This window comes from Colletes latitarsis, chromosome 7 (genome assembly GCF_051014445.1).
Source record: "Colletes latitarsis isolate SP2378_abdomen chromosome 7, iyColLati1, whole genome shotgun sequence".
Taxonomy (NCBI): Eukaryota; Metazoa; Arthropoda; class Insecta; order Hymenoptera; family Colletidae; genus Colletes; species Colletes latitarsis.
In genome coordinates this window covers 16,953,516-16,981,247 of record NC_135140.1, presented here as the reverse complement: position 1 = coordinate 16,981,247, position 27,732 = coordinate 16,953,516, and the positions used below count along the sequence as shown (strand labels likewise).

The 27,732-nt window shown below is 37.2% G+C and overlaps 3 protein-coding genes across 16 annotated transcripts; 2 read left to right on the top strand and 1 right to left on the bottom strand.

Annotated features, from left to right (window-relative positions):
* Positions 1-90: 90 nt before the first annotated feature.
* On the top strand, positions 91-19,365 carry Axo (axotactin). 13 transcript variants are annotated; one of them, XM_076768262.1, is made up of 30 exons: positions 91-340; positions 3,232-3,404; positions 4,567-4,855; positions 5,483-5,814; positions 5,899-6,056; positions 6,348-6,451; positions 6,547-6,899; positions 7,270-7,438; positions 7,521-7,636; positions 7,748-7,854; positions 8,187-8,532; positions 9,799-10,076; positions 10,236-10,476; positions 10,535-10,765; positions 10,843-11,250; positions 11,343-11,546; positions 11,655-12,054; positions 12,159-12,406; positions 12,496-12,774; positions 12,846-13,045; positions 13,106-13,403; positions 13,538-13,688; positions 13,763-13,928; positions 14,041-14,197; positions 14,364-14,542; positions 14,874-15,303; positions 15,642-15,721; positions 16,438-16,611; positions 18,423-18,480; positions 18,695-19,364. In XM_076768262.1, exons 4-30 carry the CDS (start codon positions 5,496-5,498, stop codon positions 18,841-18,843), a joined length of 6,003 nt encoding a protein of 2,000 aa, XP_076624377.1. In that variant the 5' UTR covers positions 91-340; positions 3,232-3,404; positions 4,567-4,855; positions 5,483-5,495; the 3' UTR covers positions 18,844-19,364. The 13 variants fall into 13 exon arrangements, 12 of the variants coding, with proteins under 12 accessions (XP_076624377.1, XP_076624375.1, XP_076624374.1 ...); XM_076768260.1 differs by having other exon boundaries at positions 3,225-3,404; XM_076768259.1 differs by having other exon boundaries at positions 3,094-3,404.
* A 1,295-nt stretch (positions 19,366-20,660) lies between these two features.
* LOC143343604 (nudC domain-containing protein 1) lies at positions 20,661-22,908 on the top strand. 2 transcript variants are annotated; one of them, XM_076768657.1, is made up of 4 exons: positions 20,661-20,979; positions 21,054-22,029; positions 22,169-22,533; positions 22,600-22,908. In XM_076768657.1, exons 1-4 carry the CDS (start codon positions 20,865-20,867, stop codon positions 22,797-22,799), a joined length of 1,656 nt encoding a protein of 551 aa, XP_076624772.1. In that variant the 5' UTR covers positions 20,661-20,864; the 3' UTR covers positions 22,800-22,908. The 2 variants fall into 2 exon arrangements, with proteins under 2 accessions (XP_076624772.1, XP_076624773.1); XM_076768658.1 differs by having other exon boundaries at positions 22,169-22,537.
* Cmtr1 (Cap methyltransferase 1) lies at positions 22,806-27,414 on the bottom strand. Its single transcript, XM_076768656.1, has 3 exons — positions 27,041-27,414; positions 24,056-26,318; positions 22,806-23,421 (listed from the first exon to the last, which is right to left on the bottom strand). Exons 1-3 carry the CDS (start codon positions 27,048-27,050, stop codon positions 22,926-22,928), a joined length of 2,769 nt encoding a protein of 922 aa, XP_076624771.1. The 5' UTR covers positions 27,051-27,414; the 3' UTR covers positions 22,806-22,925.
* Between the last annotated feature and the right edge of the window lie 318 nt (positions 27,415-27,732).

The window sequence follows — 27,732 nt, the reverse complement described above, 5'->3', positions numbered from 1 at the left end:
TGATACGCGGTTGGCTGCGTGGGTGGAGAAAAAGCCTGTGGCACGACGGCGGCTCGGAGAATGAGTTAATGTGTCAGTCGTAAGCGCGATTCCGTCGCGACGCGCGCCTCGAGAGACCAGCGTCCAGTGAAGACTATACTTGTAAAATTTCTTTCAAGAAAACTCTGTCAACAGACAAGAAAAAGAAACTTACTCGATCTGATACGTTGTCTGAAAAAACACAGGACATCTTTCGTCCACCGCGTGTGAATCATTTCATTTTCAAACCAAGTTTTCTGTGATTGTTTACAACGTGTTTGGGTGACAATTCGGTGATGATTTATGGCCATGTTTGACAAGTGTAAGTAACTTGTTGCTCGCCAAAAAGAGTGGGATTTATAGTAACCGGTGACCGCGGTATATAATATAGCAATGATATAAAATTTAGTAAAATGAGAATTAAAAAAGTTTTTGATTTAGAACAAAAGGAAACTGAATTCTAGTCAGCTTCATCGACTGTTTATAGTGGTTTCTAGAGCCCTGTTAAGAAACATTTTATAGCAATCTCTATAGTCCTGTTAACAACTATTTCATAGTAGATTCTAGTCGTGTTAATATTTTATAGTATATTGTGCACCCGTGTTAACACAGATTTTATAGTGGGCTGTACAGTCGTATTAGCAAACGATTTATAGTACACTAGTATAATTGTATTAACATTTTAGAGTAGCTACTTATTCGTATTAACAAACGATTTATAGTACACTAGTATAGTTGTATTAACATTTTAGAGCAAACTACTTACACGTATCAACACATGTTTTATAGTAAACTATAGCGTTATCAACAGAGATTATATGGCGGTGTCTATAGTCCTATTCTTATCAAACGTAAGTTACACAATCCTGTTAATCGTTTTACAGACTCGTTAATCTACAGTTTTATAGTAAACAAATAGAATTCCATTCATAAACACTTCACAGTCGACTAAGTAATTAAATTATTCTGATTGCTAGAAAAATGAACTCGCTTTTTAAGGACGAATTTGCATATTATAAAATGCAACACAAGAAAATATACGTTGTCTTGGTAGTAACATTCAAAATCGATAGTTAAATTTATTTATACATTTTTTTTGTCCATGACATTTTCCCTTGGAATATGTATCGCGATCGTCTGACCCCGTTAAAGGAAAATGTTCTTAATCCGAGTCTTTGACTCGTAATTGAGCACTCGGGAAAAATAAAGCAAAATTAGTGAACATTTCTTAAGCATGACGCAGTGGGGCTCGTGTGCCACCGTGCACGGTAATTATTAATCGCACCAATTAGGACGTCGTCCTTAAATACTCAATCCAATTAATGGGGTAGGTGAACCGTCCGGACAGAAAACTATTTTTTTTATCGGAAAAGTGTCTTACTATTGTTCAAATCTTCAATTTTAACTCTGACACGCGAGTTACAAATTATTCCATTAGCGACTACTAATAATACCGTGACCCTTCATTCGCAATTCAGGTTTTACTCGACTGCTGCAACAAGTTGCACACATAGAATATCTTTTCTACGAAATGGCGGTACTAACTCGGGAAGTAAACACAGATTGGTCTGTGTTTTGGATATTATTTTATTATTTACAGGCTTGGACTTTTTCGATGAATTTAGAACGCGTGAATATTCGATTAATTTTTTGGAGATACGAATTACTTTCAGGGAGCATAATCGCGTAAAAGACTCTTGACACACCGATTAAAAAGCTGAATACAACCAGAACAATTAGTTTCCGACGTGTTCGTTAAGTCTCCTTTGTTTCTATTCGGTTGTATCGACCACTGTCGTTCATATTTAATTCACACGCTTTATACATATTGCCTAAAGAATGCACAATTTATGTATTAAATGATTCACTGACTAATTCATTCTTTTCATTGCTATGCGCGTTAAACGCTAGATTCCAAGAGACAAACTTCCTTTATGGAAATTGAATCGTCTCCCTTCAAAGGATAAGATCGATGTAGCGCCCTACGTGACTTCCGGTTGCGCAGCAACCTTTCTTCTCAAATGAAATTGCCGTGCTCGGAGAAACACTACAAGAAATTACTTTTCACTAGGAAAATCAGGATTCAGAAGCTGCATTGCTACTCCGTGATCAAAATAAATTATCTATTCTTAACAAAGTCGTTTCTCTGCTCATAATATTTTGAAAATTCTACTATCTCCTATTTCTAAATTAATTTTGAAAATGTTACAACTCCGGTGGAACAAATTCGCGTCAAATTTTCTCGACGTTATTTTTATTTTGAGTTGAACAGAATCTCAACTGTCTATAGTATGTGACCATCTACATTTTCTATGAAAAAAATTGTGTAATTTATTTTATGGGAAAAGGGCCTACATTGAAAAAAATCCTTCTCCTAACTACTTAATTATTCTATTTCAAGGTATTCTAATTATTTGTGAATATTGCTCGCAGAAAATGGAAGGAAAAATTTGAAATTTGATTGCTCATTAGTAGGTAAACAGAGGAACAGGTATTCTCTCGTTCTCGCGGAGGTTTCTCTTTAAAACTCGGCTGCTACAATGACCCAGTCGCCAGGTTTGCTCGATATATCGATTTTCCGAGGACAACAGAAGGAGCACCCACGAGGAGTGTTCCACCTTGCTGCCTCAAAATAAGAAATGCACCTACTAGCTTTTCAAATAAAAAATATCGCGATGTCTAAACTGGAGTTTCATCTGCAACGATTGCTCATTGATTAATTGTTCCAGCGGAGTACGTAGCAAATTAATTTTGAAAAATTACTTTCGTAAAATCAAGTTACTAGCTATACCTGGTGTTTTCTCTAACTTGAATGTACAGAGTATACTCGAGCGCAGCATTTGAAAGGTTAACAGTCAATGGACCTAATAATTCACTCAGTAGATAATAAAGTGTAATCTGATTGATTAAAAAATAATACACTCGAGGCCACTGTTGTGAAAATCAAAATAAAGCTACTGAAAATTCAATTTTTTTTAATCTACCGTCTACGAGTGCTTTAAAATTCACGCACAATTGGATACGAACGAGTTTTGTCGAATAAAAAATTGTAAGAACGGTTTTAAAAAATGATAGGAAAGAGAGAGAAACAGTAAGAGTTAACGGGTTGTGCGAAAAAGTGTCGATGGTGACTGAATCCGTAATGATAGTCAATAAACCGTGATGAGTAAGAGAGAGCAGCAGTCGGAGTGGTATTAATAAATTAGTGTCTAGTTGCTACAAGCAGCGGCAACAGGAGCATCGACAGGAGGCGGAGGAACAACAGATAGAAGAGGAAGACTAATAGGAAGAGGTGGAAGTGGTGGCGATGACGGGGACAATGATGGACACCGACGAGTATTTGATTCTCTCTCTCGCAAGATTTCAAGCGGTTTAGTCGCAGAAAGGTTCGGAACCCCTTCAAATATTATTCGAATTTAAAAAACACTTGAACATTTTAGGAAAAACAATTTCTCTTCGATTGGCAAATAAGAAGTTATTTTATAAATTGCTATTTCAATAATTTACCCTGAACATATTTAAATTTTCTTATAGTATTACGTGAGATTTATAAACTATTGGTGACTGAATATTTGATAATTTTTTAAGCTTAAAAATTGTTTACAATCATACACTAATCCTTGATTTTTTTCTTTTTTATAAAAATATATTCGGAAACAAACATTTTTATATTCTCGAAATATTTGTCCTTTATTCACTGTATATATTTTATATTCATATATGTAATGCAAGAGGACAAATATTCCGAGATATGTAAAAATATAGTTTCTAATATATTAAACATCATAAGTATAGCTCGTTCAGGTGAAAGACACTGACTCCTAGCGACGTATTAAGCTCCAGACGCATCGGTTTGAAGTTATCGTTCTACCGTATGCTTTACAAGTGTCTCGATATTATCAGATACACCTAGGTACCAGTAGCCTATTTAAACAACAAGAAATTATTTTTCCTGTTTAATAACTGTTCAAAAATAACGCATAGGAAATAAACATCAATTTTGGAAAAATAGTAACACTTTATACCATACCGTAATGACAAAAATGTACCCCCTAAAGTAATGGTCTGCAAGGGAACTCTTACGTCCGACTAAAGTTCTTGTCGCGCGGTACTAAACCTCTATTGCATGGATTTTATTTTATTTTTCAACGATTATAAAAGAGAAATTATTTTTTTAATTGTAATGAACAATCAAACTAAACTGTCTTGATATACTTTCAAGAAGAAAGGCAATGTCTTTGATACATTGTGAATGCCCCACGATAAAATGCAAGCCTGCGATCTGTTTTGCAATACATTTCAAACCATTTACAACAATAAGTCACCGATAACCCATAAGTTTGAAGTGACCCACGACTACTCTAAAAATGTAACCTTGACAATCTTTTCATCGCGTGACGCGTTCCTCGAAATTTAATTTACGTTAACGAAATTTCGTGTCTAATTTCCATTGTTTGAACGGTACGGGTTGGCCCAATTTGCCGCGACACCCTGTATAACATCGACCAACGTGGAAAATGATTCAACAGCTTCCCCGTCTGTCGGTAGTGATTCGAATCATCTTGAGTCGGTGACGAGGATGACGAAGGTGGCAGCGTAAGGGGTCGTACAGGCCGGAGGAGAGAAGGTGGTGAAGGCAAGCGAACGAACAAGGAGAAGCAGACGCTTATCGCGGCTAAACGTGACAGCGCGTGTCGTTCGTGTGGGATCGGATCCCTCAGTGTGTGTCAGTGCGAAAGAAGACAATTGACTCGCCGCCGTGCTTGCCGGGGGCCTTCTGACGTCACATCCTGTCCTCTGGCTAGTCGCGATCTCGTTTGGACCACGGCACGTCAAGGTACGCAGATTCGTGCGTCCTCAATGTTTGGACGCAGAAAACTGTCACTGAATGGCTAGCGCGTGAGATCTCACCGCCTCGTACCTTTGCTTGGCTTTGGCTTGCATAGTTTTTCGTCACCTCCGTTTCGACGCGATTTCTCGTGGAAAAGACGATAAGCATGGGCGACATGCATGTGTCGCCGGGCTGCGCGTGAGAATTACAGGGGTGATTTTTTCGAGGGATCACGTGCTTCGAGTTTGAGACGCAAATCACGAGATACGAGGTTTGAGATTGTTGGAGGCTGTGCGACGAGAATATTTCGACAGTGTTTCCGTGCGAGTTCGGTTATTCGATGAAAGAAACAGACACTTTCTAATTATTCGGGTAACGATTGATTAGACCTCGTCTCGAGTTTTCTAAGACCGGGGGTACTGAAGTTTGACAATGTTTGAAGTGAACTCGGTTACGCAAGTTGAAGTTACTTTGTTACGTTCGAGCAATTATTGAATAGGCCTTCTATGGGACTGGAGTATCGAAATTGCGGAAGGTACTTGTTTGACGCTGCTCGAAGCGATCGAAGTAACAGGTTGCAACGAGAAATACTTTTTCGACAAACGAATCCGAAAATTACGATTGATTTTTCAGCGAAAGAACAACGATGACCGACCACAACAAACGGATCTTCAAGATCCTCGTTTGGGCGAACATTTACGCGATGATCCTAGCGAATCTGACCGACTCGTCGGAAACCGACTTGTCCGACGAAATGGACGGGTTCACGACAACCAAGAGAACGTTTCCTGACAGATGTCTCTTTAAAACCGAGCCGGGTCCTTGCAAACAGTACGTCCACAAGTGGTCGTTTAACAAGACTGAGGGAAAGTGCAGGATGTTCCCCTATGGCGGCTGTTTGGGGAACGAGAATCGTTTCAACTCGGAAGCTGAGTGCCTTCATTACTGCGTGGGTGGTCCTGAACGTAAGGAATCCGAACTATTTATTATTTTACATCAGATTTTAATGTGGACTAAGTCTTTGAGGAAACGTTTCACGATATTTTCAGATACGTTGCCGCCTTATTTAGTCACGAAGGGCAGCGTATTTGTGACCAGCACCGCGACCACAAACACACTGCCCTCCACCACGGCCATCACTCCTCGAGTAACGTTTGCGCCTACAATACCGACAAGACCACCTGTACCGAAGTACAAAAGAGGAAAGGTGAGTTACGGTAACGCGCGATTAACTTTCGCTAAATCTTGCACGGTTAACTTTCCACGATTCGTTCCCCCCTCGATCCTTTCCGCTTAGCGTCTCGAGTTCAACGAAACTCGAGTTCTGACTCAGAAAAGTTTGCGATGCAGTCAAACTTGAACAAACTGATAATTAAAGAAACGTTTAACCCTGCAGTAATATATTTATACTTGTTAACGCGGCGTAGACAATTCGATAGGCGATCCTTTAATTATTTTGAACGCAACGTGAAACTATATTAGGAGAATTGTTTCGTAGGAGCTAACTTTCATGGAGTCTGGGTACGAGAAGACCTTCATGTTCGCGCAAAGCAACACGTTCATTCAGCTCGACGGCAGCGGCATAAAACCGTTTCAACTTCGGTGAGTCAACGTTATCGAGCGCGCTGTACGAGAATCACCGCGGTTAGCAAAGCGTAAAGCGACTGAAGAGGGTGAAATACGATTTTAATTTGCAGACTGTGTCGCGAGATATCCTTCAAGTTCCGCACAAAATTACCGCACGGTCTGCTGGTGTACCACAGCGTCAAGGATCGACCGGAAGGTCTGGATCCGTACGCTCTGTACGTGATCGTCGAGAAGGGCCAACTGAAAGTTGTTCACGTGTTCGGGAAACGATCGACTAGTCTGACCGTCGGCGAGGGGCTAAATCGAGACGAATGGCACAGCGTTTTGGTCAGAATCGACGTACACGGGGCGAAACTGATCGCCAGAGTGGACGACAAACAGGAAGAGACGACGCTCAAAGTTCTCGAACACGTGATCAATTATGGAGTTTCGGAGGAATTGGCGTCCGTCGTCCTTATAGGAGGTGATAAAAAAATGAATGGTTCCGTAAATAAGGCGGTCACTTTTTTTAATTGGTCGTCCTTCAAATTAAAAGTCTCGACGAACTGTTTAAATAACAATTTACAAATTGAAAAATCCTCATTTTCTGTGGTGAATATTTATGAATTGAAATACAATTGCTCTTCTGAGAATGATAGTCGACACGTGGCGGTCACGTGATTGTCACGTGCTAATCACGTGCCGATCACGTGATGGAAGTATTCAAGCACAACAGTGCACCGAGTAGAAAACAATAATTGTATTTTTAGACGTTGCGTAAATAATTCATCGAGACACATAATTTATGATGAATAACAAATCAAATTCTGTATGAATCGTATGTGTTTCGTCAGGATTGAGTTCCGAAGAACGATTACACGGTGTGAAGTACATAATAGAATCCTTCGTCGGTTGCATAAGAGACATGGTTCTGAGCTCTGGCAAATCGGCCAGTGATCTATTGCCCATCCAGCCTCTGATCGCCACGAAGCACGAAAACGTGAAAGAGGGGTGCATTGACAAGTGAGGACGTTCGACGAAATATATTCTTTCTATGGTATCGGTCCCAGGGTTTCAATAAATTTAATTTCGCGTCAAATTTCAGATGCAGAACGCGAGAGAATCTTTGCTTCATTTCCACTCAATGCGTAAATCACTATAACAGTTTGACTTGCGACTGCTTTGGGACGAAGTACGAGGGTGAACGTTGCGATGTGTATAGTACGTAAATAAATAATCGTCATCGTTGATACGCGATACGATTTAAAATTCAAATTTAAAGAGGATTCATTCGCATGGCTTATTTCAAGTTTCATGAATTGATCTTTTCAGCGGCAACAATTTTAACGTTAAGAGGCTCCTCGTACGTCTCTTTTCGCGTGTACGACTGGAAAGACAGAGTTCATTCATCCGTCAACAGAATAAGCCTTGCATTCAAGGTATTTGACAAATTAATTATCATTAATCGAAGTTAGACTAACTTGAACAAGCACAGAGACAAACTTCAATAAACTCAGACCGAAAAAAACAAATTTAAACTAACTAGTTTAAACAAACAATCTAAAACATACGAACACACTCAACATGCAAACAAACAAGAAAAAATATATTAAATTAATAGTTAAATCAAATCGTAATGAATTTGTCAACGATAAGTGTTTCATAGAAACTGGACAGGCAATACCCTTTGTAGAAATCAGAATTATTGATTGGTGTAAATAAATTATTATAAACTAACGTCTCAAAATATCTTTCGTATCTTTCTGCATAGACAAAATGGGATGATTCGGCTCTATTCTACGCATCCGGCGAAATTGATGGGACACCGCATTACATAGCAGCCTCCATCATGAATGGGTCGGTTCACGTCGAATTAGATTTCGGACATAACTCGAAAATTGCCACGGTGCTTGGTGACTACATTACTGCGAATCACTGGAATAATCTCACGATATTCCACAACGGTTCTTTAGTGTTCGTCAGCTTAGACGACGAGATAAAAGTGCTCGAAGTCCCCGGAGAAAATTACAATATGATCATCGATCCCGAAATCTACATCGGCGGAGGGCCTGAACTGCACAAGAAAATGGGTCTCCTTTCGCACAATAACTTTGCAGGTATACGAACATTTATATATTAATTTCAAATTAAAATAAATTAGACGAGGCATTACGATAGCCCCTAATCAACACGGACGCGTTATGATCAAAGTCATAAAAATAAACGAGTTCAAATGACAAACTTATCATTTGAGACCCCTTAGCTGCTGTAGACTAATACAACTCTTCCAAAAATAGAGCAAACATTAGTCGTAGCGCTCAAACTGGTAGCTCATAAAAAAAAACTTCTCATCACTATCAAATTAAAAAAAAAAAACGTGTCAAAAGAGACTCGCACGACCCTAATAGCTGCAAAAAAAGTTCGCGCTTGGGTCCTTCTTTTCGACAGAGGAAATTAACACCTTTGGATATGCGACCATCACTATACTTTGGAGTTCTTGACTCTGCACCTACTTCGCGATAAGGTGTTATTTGTAAACGTTCACCCTCTCCAGCAAATGGCTGCGAGGGGACTATAACACACTATCTACTACATTAATTAATTTATCCTTATTTCTACACTCACCAATGTGTGCGTACCTGTATCTGTATGTGTATACCTGTGTACTTCTCCTCTGTCGGCCTGTAATCGGTTTAGTTATCCTTCTCAGTGGATGTTCCCTTCTCTCCATGTGTTATCCTTGTTCATCCTTGCTCCACAGCGTTTCCTTTGTTCTGTACGCACACCACACTGTCGCGTAACGCGAAGAAGTTGGAGAAATACACGGCAGATCACTTTGAGAAATAGACGTTGCACGTACGACCTGAAAAGTCCCTGTGCTTTTGCACTGAGGGTCATGTGGACAAGTTGAATCTACCTTTCGGGAGCAACTCGCTTGGTCCACGAGGACCACGCGAAGAAGGAACTACCAGCATACGCTGAGTTCTAGCAGGATGGCTTTCCAGCCGATTATTAGGCCTGCACCGCCACAGCTATCACAGGTAGCCGCCTGCACTGGCGGTCACAGGCCAACACTAATCGCACTATGAAAGTTGAATCTATCTTCACGCTGTCAAGTAACACGAAGCACGGTCTGGGTGGACCTAGAATAAAAATACAATCAATATTAGAATAATAACACTCGAAGCCTATAACCACTAAAATCCGAAGACCGCATAAGCATCTCAGTTCCAAGTGCAAATAAAAAAAATACAATTTTTTATTTCTTTCCTATTGTATGAACGCATGTATTAAAGTAAGCCCTGTTTATTGTGACTTGCACCAAACAGCTACATTTGATCAAAATATACTAGGCTGATCAAGGTTAATAAAATAATTTCCAGGCTCGCTGAAGTACGTATTCTTTAACGACAAGTCTATCATTTACGAATTGAAACGATCCAATCCCATGGTGCACTACATTGGTGTGTTGGAACCTGAATACTACGAAGCAGACGTCGATGTGATTCCGATAACATATCCATTCGCTGGGAGCCACATTTGGTGGCCCATAGCGCGTACCGATTCTCTGAAGTTGAATTTCGATTTCAAAAGCTCGAAACCCGTGGCGGTAGTTGCGTCTGGAGATGTGAAGAGCAATCGTGGTCTTGGATACTGGGAGGTGAGTTAGCAAGCTGTTATTTTTATAACTAAATGTAGGGTAGCGATCAGTAGAGACACTAAAATTTTCGTCCACAAAATAATACTGCTGACACATATGGTCAATAAATAAATTGCTTGCAAAATCTATCAGAGTCTGTAAAGTCCTGTACGTTCCCAGCTACGCTTGGTCAACGATGAAATCCGTTTCCAACTGATCCCCGTGTTGTTGGAGAACATAACCGTCTCAGCCGCCGTGAAGTTTCCACCTTACAACACATCCTGGCACGCGGTTGAACTTAATTACACCAAGGGGGAGCTCAGTGTTCTAGTCGACTATAGGAACAAGCAGAGCAAGCTGTTCTCCATGACGTTCGAATTAGGCGACAAAGTGATAATCGGAAGTGGGAAAAGCAACGCAGGTAAGCCTGAAGATCTAATGCAACCGAGACAAGTGTGAGACGCTATGTTTTTGATCAGGTCTGGTCGGGTGTATGCGCGAGATTCGAGTGAACGACGAAAGGATAGAGCCTAGATACGTGGTCAACACCGAAAGAGTCATTGGGGAAGTAGCTTTGGATAATTGCCAGTTTGTGGATCCTTGTACCAGGCCGAACACCTGCGAACATGGAGGGAAATGTTCGGTGAAGGAAGACAGGATCACCTGCGATTGCGAGGATACTGGTTACATGGGTAAAAACTGTCATTTCGGTGAGTGAATCTTGAAAGTCGACATGGAAATTAAAAAACCGTTTGCTGCAGTTAAAGGGAGTACCGATTATTTTCAGCTCAATATAGAAAGACGTGCGAGGAACTCGCTCTGCTAGGCTACACCCTGGACGATGTTTATAAAATCGACATCGACGGAAACGGCAGATTTCCACCTGCCCTCGTGAAATGCGAGTTCCAGTCCATCGAAGACTCGACGAAAACGATAGTGGAGCACAATTTACCCTCGCAAGTTGACGTGAGGTCTATTACTGAATCCGATTTCTCTTTCCACATCAAGTACAGACAGTTCACCGGCGAGATGCTCCAAGAATTGATCTCACATTCGTTGTACTGCAGCCAGTACGTTAAATATGATTGTTACAAAGCGCCTTTGGAGTTGCACAGTGCTACGTGGTTCCTGAGTTCGAAAGGGACCACCGTCGACTACATTGGAAATGTTAACAGAGGTTCCTGCCCTTGTGGAAGTGAGTCTTAGAGAATCCAAAACTATTTCCTTCGAGAACTATCGTTGCACGAATGAACTGCTTCCTAAACCGATACTTTCATTCGTGTTCAGTGAACAGGACATGCGTCGACTCGAATCTAAGTTGCAATTGCGACGTCGTAACTGGTAACGCTGGAAAGTGGTTATCCGATGAGGGTTACTACGAAACCCCGGACTCTCTAGGCATCACAGGGATGGTGTTCTTGCAACAAAGAGACCTGGAAGAGGATGCACAAGGTCGGGTCACTTTAGGCCCGTTGGAATGCGTTGAAACGAGTAAGTAATCGTTCGACTTGTAGAATTCTTGTAACTTCAAACAGACGTGAATTCTCTAGGATGAACTCATCTTTGCTTCATAAAAATTGTCCTCATATGATTGTTTAGATACACAGAAATACGTTGTCACGTTCACAACCTCGCAATCCTACATCGAGGTACCAGGTTGGCGAAAAGGAGATATAGCCTTTAGCTTTCGGACAACCGGCGAGAAAGCTATTCTACTGTACCAGCCGCCTATCAGAAGCAACTATCCGTCCTTCATGGTAGCTCTAACCTCGGAGTTTCGTTTGACGTTCAATTTTACCTTAAATACCGGTACCGTCAGAGATTTGCAAGTGAAAAGTATACGAAAACTCAATAATGGCGAGTGGCAAAAGATCTGGATCGACTACAACGACTACCACGTTAGATTCATGATCAACACTGAATTCCAAATGGTTGATCTGTTGCCCGAGGAGGAGTTTGGACCCTTCGAGGGTTCCATGTTCATCGGTGGAGCTACTGCGTGAGTTGTTAAACATGTTGCGGAACAATTTAAACATAATTGCTCGAAGTGATTCCATTTAATAGTTTCGCTTTGTATTTGTTGAAATATGTATTTTCTTCTAGGGAACACTTGAGAACCTCTTCGGTCCGACAGGGTCTCATTGGGTGTTTCCGTGGTCTTGTTGTTAACGGTGAGATCCTGGACATTCACAGCTACATGTCGGTCCACTTGTCTGAGATTATCAAGGACTGCAAGCCCTCTTGTCAACCGAATAAGTGCCAAAACGGCGCCAGGTGCGTAGAACTCTGGAGCAAATTCGAGTGCGTCTGCGAGAACAGATGGGCTCACCTTGGCACCTATTGCGAGAAGAGTAAGCTTTTGCACCAAATATGAAATCACCTGTCACAAGCCTCGTTTCACCTTTCGTGATACTAATTCCCTTCGTCGATGATTACTTAGACATAAACAATAAAGCCCTGACCTTCACGTCGCAAGGAGCTTTCTTAAAGAAGAACTACTTTGGGTCCGACGAAGAGGACGAGGAGAAATTATTACTGAAGGGCATACTATTGCAGAACATACTGATCAACCTGAGGACCTACGATACACACTCGTTGATACTGTACGCGAACGATCACTTAAACAACTTCGCCCACCTCTACATCTCAAATGGAACGAACATCGTTTATTTGTTCAACGCTGGCAACGAAATAAAAAATATCACTGTCGAATATCCAGGTAAGTGGAAATATTTTGTCTTCGAGAAAGGCAAGTAATATTCTACTAATCCAGGACGAACTCACTTTTAGGCGCGAACACAGGGATCTCGGTGCAAATCGCAATAATCCGAAACGAAAGATCCACAACGTTACACGTGAACGAGTACAACGTCACTTTGAACGCCACCCCTGTGCTGCTCGATACCTATTCGAATAAACCCTGGACAAATCCGGAGAAGGAGGTCCTAGCACCGCAAAGGCCACCAGCGCCGCCCAGTGATTACTTTCAGGTGAGATTTCAGGCTGTTAAGTTTGAATGAACGTACGCAATGATTAGTCATCTTACATAGGTGAATCTAGGAGGCTTTGACTCGGACGATCTCTTGAGAGTCGGCAAAGAGGGCATGCTGATCAAAGGCTACGTTGGGTGTCTTCGTGGTCTGATGATCGGTGACTATCTTGTCGACCTACCGAGTCTCGCTAACGAAGCAAATCACGAAGGCAGTAAGGAAGTCCTTCCAAATTGTCAGATGAAGTGCGACGCTGTGCCTTGCAAGAACCTGGGAATCTGCACGGAGGACTTTGGCAGGCAGGAGTCCTCGTGCAACTGCGAACTAACATCCTATTTCGGAGAGAACTGCGCCGATGGTAAGAACGCTTAGATCGAGGAACTAACTTGATGATATATTGTTCATCCGCCCTCTGTTTACCTCTTTAAACTTTGAACTACCAATTGATTTTAATGGAAGTATATTATTTTAAATAATTGCGTTTTCTGTTAGAAAAAGGAGCAGATTTCAGCGGCGAGAGTGTTCTTCAACGCGAGTTCGACCTCGTTGGCGAAGTGAACCAAGTGAAGGTTCAACTGGCTTTCTCGACCAACGAGCTACGACAACAGACCACGTCGCTTCTACTTCTACAGACAGAAAACAAGTAAGCCCTCGCTGATCAACTAACAAGCCCCTCTTGGAACGTCTTGGATGTCTGTCGAAAACATTTTTTTCCAGAAGAAGCTACTACCTGCTGGTTGCCTTGACGTCGGAAGGCCAACTAATATTTGAGGAAGACAGGGAGGGTTCTGCTCAAGGAGTACGATTGAATGATAGAAACTTCCTAAATGGCGCTCGACACAGCGTCTACTATGTTCGTGACAACCATACGGCTACACTTTTGGTACGTTATTAATATTTCTATTACTGGAATCAGTCCCAGACATTAATGAAGTTAGTTCAGCCTATTTTTTGAAATTAAAACGCTGATACTTCAACAATTTCTTTGCTTCTAGATCGATCGCGAGCCTGTGTCACTTCTAGCAATCCCGGTGCTCAACCTAGGCGACGACGAAGACGATAGTCCGGGTGTCACGGAGATCCAACTCGGTGGCCTAAACACGACAGATTCCCGATTCAGCGTATATAAAGGATACACCGGCTGTCTCAGCAGTGAGTGACACGTTAAAATCATCCAATTGAAAAGTCTGTCGTCCCGAACGATTATCTGCAGTGACGTGCGATCACTGTTCTAACAGAATACTGTCTTTCTTATGTTAGACAAAACGATCATCAGCCACATTGCAAATTCGAAATGACGGATACCCTCTTCTTGTAGACGTCGTGGTATCGATCAACGGAGGTCCTGGCATGAAGCCACTCGAGGAATATATGCTCTTTACGAAACAGGGAAGTGAAACCGTCAGAGCGACGATACCTGCTGGAGTCAGGAGCGCTCAGTGCGCGGTCTTTCACGCGCAACCACGTGGCCTCGACCCGCCTAGAAACGATAGCGTGGTAAGTAAGCTAATATCCTATAATCGGGACTGTATTTTAACCTGAGAGTACTCACGTGGGGGTCCAGCGAACCTCCACCGCTGAGAAATCTTATCTTTCGAGTGTTTTAATTAAATGTAAAAGACCTGGAACATTATATGTACTTTCTATTGAGGATCTACGAGCACTCCGCGTGGTTACTTTTCAGAAATTCGCGTGAGTACTCCCAAGATTAAATATTACTTAGCAATTAATCGCTGAAGTTCTCGAAGAATGATAATTAGTGAAGATTGGTCTCCAAGACTCTGGTGCTACAACAGCTACTCAAAAGGACTTGAAACTTTCTGTTTAGGGTCGTGACAAAGCCTGGGTGGAGGATCCGCCAGAAAGGATACTATACAAGTCTCAGTACGCTGACGCAACGCAAGAGGAACAAGGTGCTGGTACTTATATCTTCATAGCGCTGTGTTGCATATTCGTGACAGCGGTTGTTGGTTGCATCTACGAGGTCTGGCGAAGCGCGAGAAAAGATCGGCACAGCAGAAGAGCGTCTGTGGTCTCAGGCACATCAACAGTGCCAACTTCCAGTTCTCAACGATGGCAATCGCCACAATACACAGAATCGATACCGACTGGCGTGAAAACTGTGGGCTTCATGAACGTGAACGAAGACGAGAAGAGACCTAACGGTACGCACATGAAGCCAGCGGTCAAAGAGTACAAACCGGTGCCCAACGCGGAGTCTAAAGACTTAATTAACGATAAAAGAGTTCATATAAAAGGTAGGTTCAATCAGGTTTGAAATCTAACTTGATATGATGGTAGGAGACGAAATAAATTGGTGTTCAGAGATGACTCTTCTTTAACTCTTAATCTAATCGTATCGAAATCAACTAATCGCTCGAAGCCGCTAAAACAGAAAGGCAAAATATGATGGGGAACCATAGAAAATATTTATAGACGAAGGATTAGATAAATTAACAGGAAAAGATTTTGCTACAATAAAATTATATGTATTATAGCTAAAGCTAATGATGGACATTTTCTCAATTTTTCCTTAGTTAAAAATTCAATTTCTATTTAAATAATTTCTAAAGTAACCATCGTTTCTATTTTACAGCAGATGAGGAACCAGAGAAGAAGGAGCTCCTAGGGGTAAATACAGGCACCATCACTAAACCTCCGAAACCAAATCCATTCGTAAAGATTTTTTCTTTTTTTTATAAAAATTATATATTAAGATCTAAGTAGCTTGCAAACAGGATCATAGTTTTCACTGTAACCATACCTGTTTAAACATAAATGCATAATATTTGACAATCATTCGACTGAAGTTTTTTGAGGACCCAGTCCTTACCTATAACTAATTAAATTTTATAACTAAATTAACGACTGTGTTAATAACTATGTCCACTTTGTAAGCTCGCTTTGAAAATATTTGCAAGATTTCGAGATATATGATACATCAATTAATAAATAAAGTCTAGCTAAGAAACTGTAACTTCTTTAGAATATTCACTCAAATGAAATAATATAACTATAAAACTATGATTGATAAATTTCGATTAATATACATGCCAATTTTGAAATATTTAAAATAAACTAGAACACACTGTCTGTGTACACTTTTTATAATAAATTCTCACGTTTGTATTTATAAATTTGTATCTCTTAAATACTTAAAAACGTTATTTTCAAAAATGTAACTAAAAACAACAATTAATAAAAAGATAGCATAAATAAAACGATCTATATGCAATGATATATAAATTTACTAAAAAGTATATTTTGTAATTAATTGTTTTGGAATACAGACTTCTTACACTTAATATTTTAACTGCTGCAATGATAGAATAGAAAATAGATAACGTTGAACCCTAACATGCAACTCAACATATTAAATAATTCTGTTTCAGTCCATGGAGGATCTACAAGAGGAACCAGAACTAGAAGAATGTGAAGAAGAAGAAGCAGGTGAAGAATACGAAGAAGAAGAAGAGGAAGAGGACGATTTAAAACAACAAAATCAAAATGAGGAAAACGATCAAGCAAAGGAAGAAAATACAAACAACAAAGATTTCGTGAAGTCGGTAAGGAAAATATCGATAAGTTACTCCTTGAATAGATAGATCCTTGACAATTAGGAAAACCTTCTGTGAACAAATTCCTTCGTTAATAACAAAATCAACAAGTTTATGTTTTAGTATCCTAAAAACACATATCATTTCATTGAAAAAAAAGACATTTAGAAACATTGTCCACAGAAGGCTGCATTGAATCATACTCAGTTTTATCATTAGTTTTATTATTCAAGGACTGACTCAATTCCACCAAAAAAATAAGAGATGCGTTCAAATCTGTTAGATATATAAATTCTTGACTGTGATGTGACACTATTGTTCATTCCCACTATCACACGCACTGTTCATATTTATCTTCGTCGGCTTTGTATGTGTATTCCTATCTTTTTTTTTCTTTTTTTTTTTAAATAAATATGCAATATTGATTATGTTATACGAACGACGAATAAAATATCCTTGAGAAAATGAATTTTGACACGTTTGAGATTTTGCTCCTCGAAAATCCAAAAACACGCTCCTCTAAATGTAATTCATTTGCCAGAAAAAATAGAATTGAGAAATTTCAAAAATACGAAGCACGATAAACGTAATCGAAAAATGTGATACTTTCAGCCGGAAAATTCGTCTACGATAAGTGTTGAGGAGAGCGTTGAATCGTTAAAAACCAGTCCTGAACACGATGACACAAACACGCACTACGAAATCTAGAGGTACCATCGTTAGAGTCGCAGCAAACTGTATTGGACGCTTAAGGCCAACTTTGCTTTCACTTCCCTCTCTTATTTTCCATGTAATGAAGATGGTGACTCAATGGCCTTGAGCAACCAAATTGATATGGCGCAGACATAGTCACAAAACTCGTTGCATCATTTCTTGCTTTCACGTTTTCTCTCTTGCTTTCTGATTTCGTAAAAGTGTAATTCGCGACTGCAGATTTGCAGTAGAGAAATTAATTAAAACAAAGTCTTTTATTCAACTTCTTTTGAACTCCATTATATTAACTTTTTTTCCATACACATTGTGTATGAATTGTTTAATTTCTATTTGTAACAAAAATATTACATGTGAATGACACTTGACATGAAATCACTTTTTAAAAAATTGATTGTTTCTACCTAAATGAATGCAATTACTCAATTCTAATCTTCGATTACTAACTTAAGAATTGTCATTGCATGGTTTTATATGTATAACTTATGTGTAAGAAAGATTGTTTACTGTACTCAGAAAGAAGATTATTCAAAGTGCTTCATAGGATGATTAATAAATTATTTGTAACCATAAAAAAATGTGAGGAAAACGACATTGTTAAGAATTAAACAGTTCACAATAAAAAATAAAATACAACAATCTTGGTAACATAAAAATATTTTTAACAAATATTGGATTTGGAACTGAAATGAAAATGCACTAATTTTCAAGAATAAACAATTGTAAAACAACAGTTTGTCTTTGCAAAATTCAAAATCATACATTTTATCATTTAAGATACATAATACTATGTTTAAACACTTGTAGAACTTCATTCTGGTCAATAAATTTCTAGGAAGATTTAAAGCATAAAATAATGTATGTTCAATGTGAGGACTGAAAAATTTGTAATGATAATTAAGATGCATCAATCAATATTGCATGAATAACAAAAGTAAGGCAAGATAATGCATCCCAATTGCATGTTGCAGTTAGGGTTCTTCTGTTAATGAGCATTTTAATTATAATTTTTGCATCATTTCCATATTTTTCTTTTTTTCTTTTTCACTTAAGACACTGTTAAGTGTTATATCTTTACTTATTTTAAAAAGAATTTCCATCTTATTTAGGTAAACGCGCACCGTGATAACAACAAACAACGAACAACAATCGAAGATTTGTCGTTAGGTCAGTACACCTTAATAAATAATTTATTTATTCGTTAATAAAACTAAATCCGGAAGTTTCGTTTTCTTTTGCTCTTGTGAACATACATTGAAGTGAAGTTGAGTTATATGAAGTTGTATATTTTCCTCAAAATTAATTAATCTATCTATTATAACTCTTAATATTCATTTTCAATATACTACATGCACTATAAGCTGCACGTTTAATTTTTTAGATCCTGCGAGGCCTTTGATTCTCAATCTGCAGCCTATCTATCTATCGGATGATCAAAGAACTTTTGGAAGTCCATTCAATTATTTTGGAGGTCCAAAATTTCAACAGAGAAACCGGAACTCCATAGAATCAGTATTGTCTCTGGATTAATCGTTTGTATCTTGAGGAATTTTCATACGAAATTCCTTTCAATTTTTGCGGGCAATCAACGTTAATGCAAAAAAAAAATGAAGATGCGATGATAGCAATCGATTATTACCAAATGTTCGAATTTCAAATTTCGCGGCACGCGCTGCACACGAAATCCATTTCTATTTAAATAAGATAACTCGTCTTTGAAAATGTACGCGTAATAAGCGAGAATGAATTTCTAGATTAAATGTTTAAACATAGTTTGAAGATTTGCGACGGCAAGATTATATAATTTATTGTAGCGATAGGTGATACTTACATTTTGAACACGAATGTAGATTGAGGCCATCAACGTGATTTGTCCGCCGTTCCGTATTACGTGTCGATCAAAAGAGGTACTTGTTCATATTTGACGTAATTGCTGAAAGAAAATAATAAAATTATTTCTGATACGTTTCATGACTTTACCTACGAATCACACACATACCTACGCAAATTAAACAAAATTTCAGTTATTCAAACGCACAACTACTTTTCATTTCGAATGATTTTACTACCAACGATAGAAAACTTTTAACGGATTCTTTCAGTAAGAAAAAAGTACTAGGAAACATTCTGGGGTTATATAGGGTTTATTCTACTAACCCTAGAGACCAGCACCCCACAATATGAGAAGCACTGATCTATGCCTTAAACTTAACCTTAATGGCCACATGGCGCGTAGCCATTACAAACGCTGAAAGAGAATTTGAAATGGGAAAGCACGCATGCGTTCTTCATTTTCTCTTATCTTTACTGTTTTTCTAGAGAGTACTCAACCAATATAAATATTCGTGAATTTCGATACTATGGCATTGCCTCATAAATATGATAACTATAAAATAATTCGATTAAAAAATGCTACAAAACAGTCGTTACTAGTACTAGACTAGTATAAAATTTTTACTAGTAGATTCCAAATCTTGGGAAAGTTAACATTACTGTATTTGTATACCAAGTAGCAGAAAGTGGGCAAAGGAAAAACGCGAGATCGTATTAATATTAAACAAAAGAGTTAACACGTTGACTATCATACCAATTTTCCATGTCTAAACGTGCCCTCGACATTTATTCAAATTATAATGTGAAACATGGAAATATTCGATAATTTAATAGTGTGTTATTTTACAGTATTCCTAATTGAAGTAGCGTCATTCATTATCGTAAAGAATATTGTAGTCAACATGTTAATATGGAGAATAAATAAAAATAATAATAGCAATTAAAAACAATTAGATATTAACAGATAAAACACGTACCTTGTTACTTGCAAATCTCCTAACACGTCCTTCCGCAGCAACCACGCAAATGACGCTGAGCCGGCTGAGCTTTGTTCTCGCTGCGAGGATTGGACAATTAGTGGGGGGGAAGACCCAACCTTCTTAACAGTCTACGTCGAATGTATACCAAAAATCCCAAGCAACTGGGGAAAACTATATCCCTAAAACAATTAAAAATACACAAAATGTCATAAAATAAAATTAAACGGCATTGAACGATGCGCCGACTGAATATAATTTTATTAATTTTTATGCATTAATAACTACATAATTTTTATTGGACTATTCGATACAATATTCTAATCTCTACAATAAAATATTAAGATACTTCTATCCCTAAACCTAATGGTTTAAGAGTTATACATACCACTTTAAAGTTAGTAACAATTAACATTTTGTCTAAATATTGCTGATAAACTTGATTAAGAAAGCAGTTTTCAATCGTGTATAGGTGTTTGCCATGAAAATTTAAGAACAATTTGAGAACCTCTGACTTACAGTGTTTCAACTTTGTAAAATTAAATTTATTTACAGAAAGGGTTAAGAAAACAAACACTGACATTAAATTTTATACAATAATAGAAAGACAATTGTACTAAATATTAAGAATAAATTATGTGCTGAAGTTATAGAATTCGTTATTCAAAAGTAATAATTTTTTTTTTACTTTTTGTTCGTATTTTTCGATTTGAGTAATGCGAATAAAAGTAAGAAGATAAAATGACAAAAATTGTTGAATTACGTCCTGATCAAAATTTAATAAACTCGAAATTTGAAAAATATCAATTTTCTGCCAATGAAATTCCAATAGCTTCTGAAATAGATTTGGAAGGAGGTGAGTACTATTTAAATAAAGTAACAAATTATACTTGTTTAATATAATGTCAAACATACTTAAAAAACTTACAGACGTACTGAGATTAGAATTGACTGCAAATCGAGATTCTTTGTTGGAAACTCGATTGTTTGCATTTCATAATCACTTATTCAAAAATCCATACGACACATCATGTTGGTTTATAGATGACAATTGGTTAATTTGGCAATTTAAAAAAGATGGTACTTTGAAACAAAGGCACTCGATACATAATTCCAATGTGAATGTACAAAATCTATTATACAATGCATCAATTGGATTTGGTAATGATAATATTGTTGCAATTTCTGATGGAGGAGATTGTTTAAAATTACTGTTAATGGATAATGAAGAACATATTAAAATTTTTACATTAAGTGGTGCAGAGCCTGGAGTTATATTAGATGTAAACTATATAAATGACCCATCAACCATTATTATTGCAATGTGTAATATTAAAAGTACAGGCGAAAAAAAATATACAAATCTTTTGTTATTAACATATGCTTGGAAAAATGCAGGAGATACAAGTGAATCATTTGAGCTTATAGGGAAAGAATCTTTAAAAGCAAAAGGTGCCATTGAATATGTACATATAGAAAACAGTGGCAAATATTTACATTCTATTTGTCAAGATTATATTACATTTGAATCCCCAAAAGTACAAGAGTCTACTGATAGTACGGATTTACGACAAGCGTGCGAAAGAAAAATTCCAAAATATTGTTGGTCCCAAGATGAAGATTCGTTAACAGTTTGGATTAAGGTAGAAGAAAAACATCAAAACGAAGTTAAAATTCACGTAACGCCGTTAGAACTGTCTGTAACAATGATGGATAATATATTGATACAAGGCCAATGTCAACATAGATTAGATGAAAAGTTAACAACATGGAAATATGAACAGGATACATGTAAACTAGAATTGTTTAAACATGAAAGTGGGTTAATGTGGAACGAATTAATTAAGGGTGATACAGGTGGAGAATGTTTGCCTAACGAAACATTGGCCGCCGAAATTCACTCTAGGTACATTCCGCCTCTCTACCGTAAAAAACATTGCTCTATTTCATGCTGATCAAGGAAAAATTTTTTTGCTGTTCCTAGTATATTAGAAGCAAAAATTCCCTTTCCTAAACTATACTTCATTTGTTCTTTTTACATTCAGGTTAGCTCATTTGTGTACAGATCAAGCAGACAGTAAACTGGAAGGTCAACCTTGTGTAGGGTTCAATGCAGAACAGCTTGAAGAATGTGACCTTGAAGGAAAAGATAATCTTTTGCAAAGAATTAATCTAGTCACTCAAGAAAATACACATTTGGCTATGCTTGGAACAAGTAATCATGTGTTATTTACATACAAAACAAAATCTGGTCGTGCGATATGTCTGAGACATGACAACGACGGTTGTTTATGGATTACCGGCCAAGAAAATCATACTAAATGGGATATACAACATCATTATACCTTTCCTGGTTTTGGTTATGTCGAAGCTAGCAAAAGTAATAAAAAATTCTGCGTTTCTCCGATTAGTAGGTATTAAAGTAATATATGAATGTATTTTATTTGAATTAGGTGTTAATGTATTATATTTTTAGATGGTTCGTATGTAGCAATACTGGAACACACAAGATATATTTTTTTATATAGAAAACCGGAACTTAATGTTCAAATTGGAAAACAATGGATCGTAGATTTAGGTACAGAAACGTACCCGATCATGGGCGCCGCCGCTACAAATGAATATTTAATTGTACTTACCAAGAATAAATTATATCGTTTACATATTTGTTTATAAAATTACTTGTATTCATTTATCATGATAGTTGTCTATGCCTTTATTAGAATTATATAATTTGTTTATATACAGTACCATATGTATTTACAAATATATACATTTACCTGTCTTATTGTGTATTGTATTTTAATAGTCTATCGAAAGCAAATCAACTTCGGAACATTTTTGTTTTATAGATGAAGCAACCATTTCCATAGTAAGCTTTTTATCGTTAGGCCAATACCAAATAACACGGTTTTCAAACGTTTCGATAAAACCTGCTTCGGTTGAAGCAGTTCGTTCGCTATCGAATACGTTTTTCCTGGTCTCTGAATTAAAAATATATGTTCTCCGATATGTTTTACTAACATGTCGATTCCAAGGAGCAGCTGTATTTTTCAAAAACATTATACTATTTAGTATAAAGTATGGTTTTTCGTTAGGAGGACTGTGGCCTTCTAATGGCATTTCTGCGAATTCATAGACCGAAGCCTGTAAATTATTTTTCATTATACGCTGCTTTACTTGTAATTTCTCATCTATGTTTTGGTTTACAAAAATCAACTCTTTGGTACGTATACGAGCGTATTTATTTCCATCTGGTTTCCACAAAGCTTCACAAAATTTCTTTGCCAGCTCGTGCCTGTGGAAAGATTTATATAGTTTTGTACGAAACAGTTATCACTGAAACATTATTTAAATACACTCAAACTTAGTTATAACGAATACCGCGGAGATAAAACTTTCTCATTGTAATAGTTGCTCGCTATATCGATAAGATAAATGTACTTCCTAATGTTTTTAAATCATAATAACTCGATAAAATATGATCACTAGCAATTACAATCGTAATTATAAAATATGGTACAATTGAAATTATTTTATTACTTTATTGTTTTATTATTTATTTTATTACGTTTATATAAACTACAATACATCTAATATTTAGTTTCTATCTACAGTAGTGGTCACTTAAGCGACCACGCTCGGGACCGGTCGTGGTCATTTATGTGGACATTGTTACTTCTCAGAATTCAACGGAGATAAGAGGGTAAGTGCGAGTGAGATACAATAGCTGACACTCGAAACCATATATACAATATAACGATAACGATCGGCGTCAAGTTACTCTCGGCACGCTCGTTGTTTGAAGCCGCTTGGCTTCTAAGAATTGGTGGAGATAACCGCGCTCACTTATGTGGACACTACTGTATACTGTTTTTCATTATCTCCATATATTTAATGTTAACATATTAATAATAAATTCACTTTATTACCTGTCTCTCAAATATCTGTGACTAACGTCTTCATTGCCCAAATAGAAAGCATCTATAATATGTAATGCTAGTACTTTCTGCAATTGTTTAGACTCCTTTCTTTTTTCATAGACAACTTCAGCATATATCAGTGTATCTGGTGGTAATTCTAGACTAATATCATCAACGTGCATCCAACTACCTCTTACATAACGATATACTTTGCTTCTTCCCATACCCAAATAAAATGTGGCATTTTTATTTGGATCATTATATGGTCCACCAGTACCACAAGGCACACAAAACCAATTATATGGAAATTCCAGTATTTTTTTGTTATCCACCGTAAATTTCGTTGCACTCTTAGACAGGAATTTGGTAACATTTTTAAGAAGTGTTTTTACTTTATCTTGAGGTTTTATGTGTCTCTGTATTGTTCGACCTTCTTCAGGAAGTTTCCAATATTTAAGGCATTCCTTGCGCATATCAGCTTGTGTAACTTCAACAAGAGTACTATTTTCACAAAATGCAGCTATTTTGCGAAGACCTATTATTTGTTTCTTTCCCAAAACATCATTTGATTTTCGTAAATATTCCAAAAATCTCTGCTCTCTCTCTAATTCTTCGAACGCCACTAATTGTAAAACGTCATTATTATCGTCATTTTTTAAAATCAAATGGTTAATGCGCTTCAGGTGTTCTGTAATAATCTCCGTGCCTGGTCGCTTCTTCTTACATATTAAATAACGTTCTGAATTTGCTGGTCTAGAAGAGTTTGGTTTAAAAATGCATATTTTTTCGAAGCAATGGTACATTAGATAAACTAAACCAGCACTAAAGGGAGTAAAAATGTCAAACAGTTTTGTGACGAAATGACCCTTCTCCCGTACAACCATCAATGCTACTAAACATTGGCAAAGATACAATTGTTTTGAAAGAATCTCCTGCACAGTCTTTTGTCCTTCTACCGAAAATCCTCCGTCAGACATCATAAAATGTACACCTTTACCATTGGTATGAGTCATTATGAGTTCTCTAAAAGCATCTTGATTACTGGGATCATAAACATCGCCGTTTTCTTTTGGTCCGTAATATGGATGAAATGTTTCACAAGGACCTGCATAAAAATCATCTAACTTGAAATCATTCTCATTTTTCAAAGTGAAACCAAATCCTTTGGCATGCCATTTTTTTTTCCACAAAACATATTCGCTGAAGCCACCTGGTCCAGCGCATACGTCTGCAAAGTAGAGCAGTTCGTTGTTCTGCAACCCCTGTGAGCTAGTAAACATGAAGTTACAAGCTCTATCCATGTTTGCCATTTTAACAGCTGCACGGTTCAAGAAGATCGAACCGCGAATTGTTTCATAGGGATTACTACGTGTTCTTGCACGACGCATTTCAACACGATCCAAATTATCAAATACTGATTTTGAACTAATTATATTTGTAACTATATCTCTATTACAGAAAAGAGTTTCATTATCTAGAGTAAGTTTCTTAGGTCCCAATTGCAACCATGCCTCTAGTTTTTCTTGAGTTGGTAACTCAATATTTTGACTCCCTAACCAATCCATAGGTTCCTGAACTTGTATCTTTTCTTCTGCAGGATTCCATTTTACACTTGAAGCTTCAAGTTCAGGAACATGATGACCCAGACCTCTACGACCATGCTGTTTAGAGGTTTGTACAGGTTCTAAACGACCTTGTTTATTTTTTCCAAGACCATATCCTTCCTCATATCCCATATTTCTCATCATCCGTTGAACATTAGCTTGCCCGTCGAAGACATTTGTAGATTCCCTTTTGATTGATTGTTCCTTCGTATCGTTACTTTTATCTTCGTCAGTAGTATCGTCATCAGTCAATCTTCTTTTACGAATCTCTCGCCGTTTATTGTAATGATGATAGGATTCCTCGTACACCGATTGTGACACGTTCGATTCTTTTACATCTTCATTAGAATTTGATACTCTATCATCTGTATGTTTAGTCTCTATATTTTTTAGGCTGCTAAAGTCGTCGCCCGAGTCCTGTTCACCAGACATATCTTGATACATATTATGCGAGCTAAGCTTTGCATTGTCTTTGTCATCAAAAGTTTCATAATAATCTGACAAATCTGAACTCTCATCTACAGAAGCATCGTGTTTTCTCTTTTTACTGCGTTTTTCATCGCACGACTGATCAGAGAAATAGCTTGGATATGCTTCCTTCCCTTCCATTGTTTGATAATCATTTTGACCACTGAAGTTTTTATCTTCGTAATCACTTTCATCTGAATCTAAAACATTAATTTATTAGAACAAATTAAAGCAGACGGTAATACAGTAGTGCCCATTTAACTGACCACGCTCGGGACCGACCGCGATCACTTATGTGGGCATGATTACTTCTTAGAATTCAACAGAGATAGGGAAAGAGGATTAGCGCGAGTGTATACAATGTATCGATAACGACCGGTGTTAAGTTACGCTCGACACGCTCATTGTTCGAAGCCGCTTGGCTTCTAAGAATTGGTGGGGATAACCGCGGTCACTTAAGTGGGCACTACTGTACTGGTAGTCAGTGACTGATTTCTCATGAAAAAAATAAAAACTGCAGAATGAAATTTTTGTTCAAGCAATGTCATGTTTCAGACAATGTATTTTGAAGACTTGTCAAATGTTTAAATATTGGACTAAACTTCAATGTTTATAAATGCAAGAACATACAGGATTACTATAGCACAAATACAATATAAATACGAATAAATGAATGAATTCTGGAAATTAATTTCCTCAAAAAGTAATACACGCATGAAAATATATATTCTACATTCCAGAGTTATTTTTTTTCATGAGAAATCATTCCCTAACCGATAATACGTTTCACGTAACATCCTATGTATTGCTATATTATACATTATACATTTATTATATTTAAGATTATTGTAAACTCATATAAAATATATTAAAACGTTTAAAGAAAGTGTCAGAGGATCGTAAAAAGTAAAATATTACTTACTGCTCTTCATGTTCTCGACACGTTTGCACAACTTTTCACTTATTCAATTCCCCACTTTATTACAAACTATTTCAATAAATATAAACAAAAGAATTATATCTGTATAAAAAAATACAATCGAATTTATATTATAACGCTATTACTCATGATGTAAACGTTTAAAAATTACATTATCGTGATAGGTTATGTTCATTACGGCGTAACATTGTGACCACATTTAACAACAAAAATTGAAACATCATTTGATAATATTGTTATCAACGACACGAAATATGAAATGCAACTTTTACAACTCTCTATGCGTACAGTCGAATTAACAAAAAATGTAGCACTGATCAACTCCGTATCTATACAAAATATGCAGACTAGTGCCGCTAACTGGACGGAAGACTTAAATTTAAAATTGACTTGTAACTGTCATTGTAAATGAAAATAAAAATAAAGACATCGATCGAATATTTTTTAACGTAGACCATACAAGCACGATTCTTTTCATATAATTGTATTTGCTTAAAAAATATTTATGACAGATCATGCTTCTTTTTCATGTATAACTTGTATACAAAATTGTATAAATTTCCTTTTGTTGAAAAGGCGGTAATTTACTAACATTTTAAAATCTAATTACGTTATTTTGTATCTGGCATGTAATCACAGTTTTTATTTAATAACGATTATACAAATAACTACAC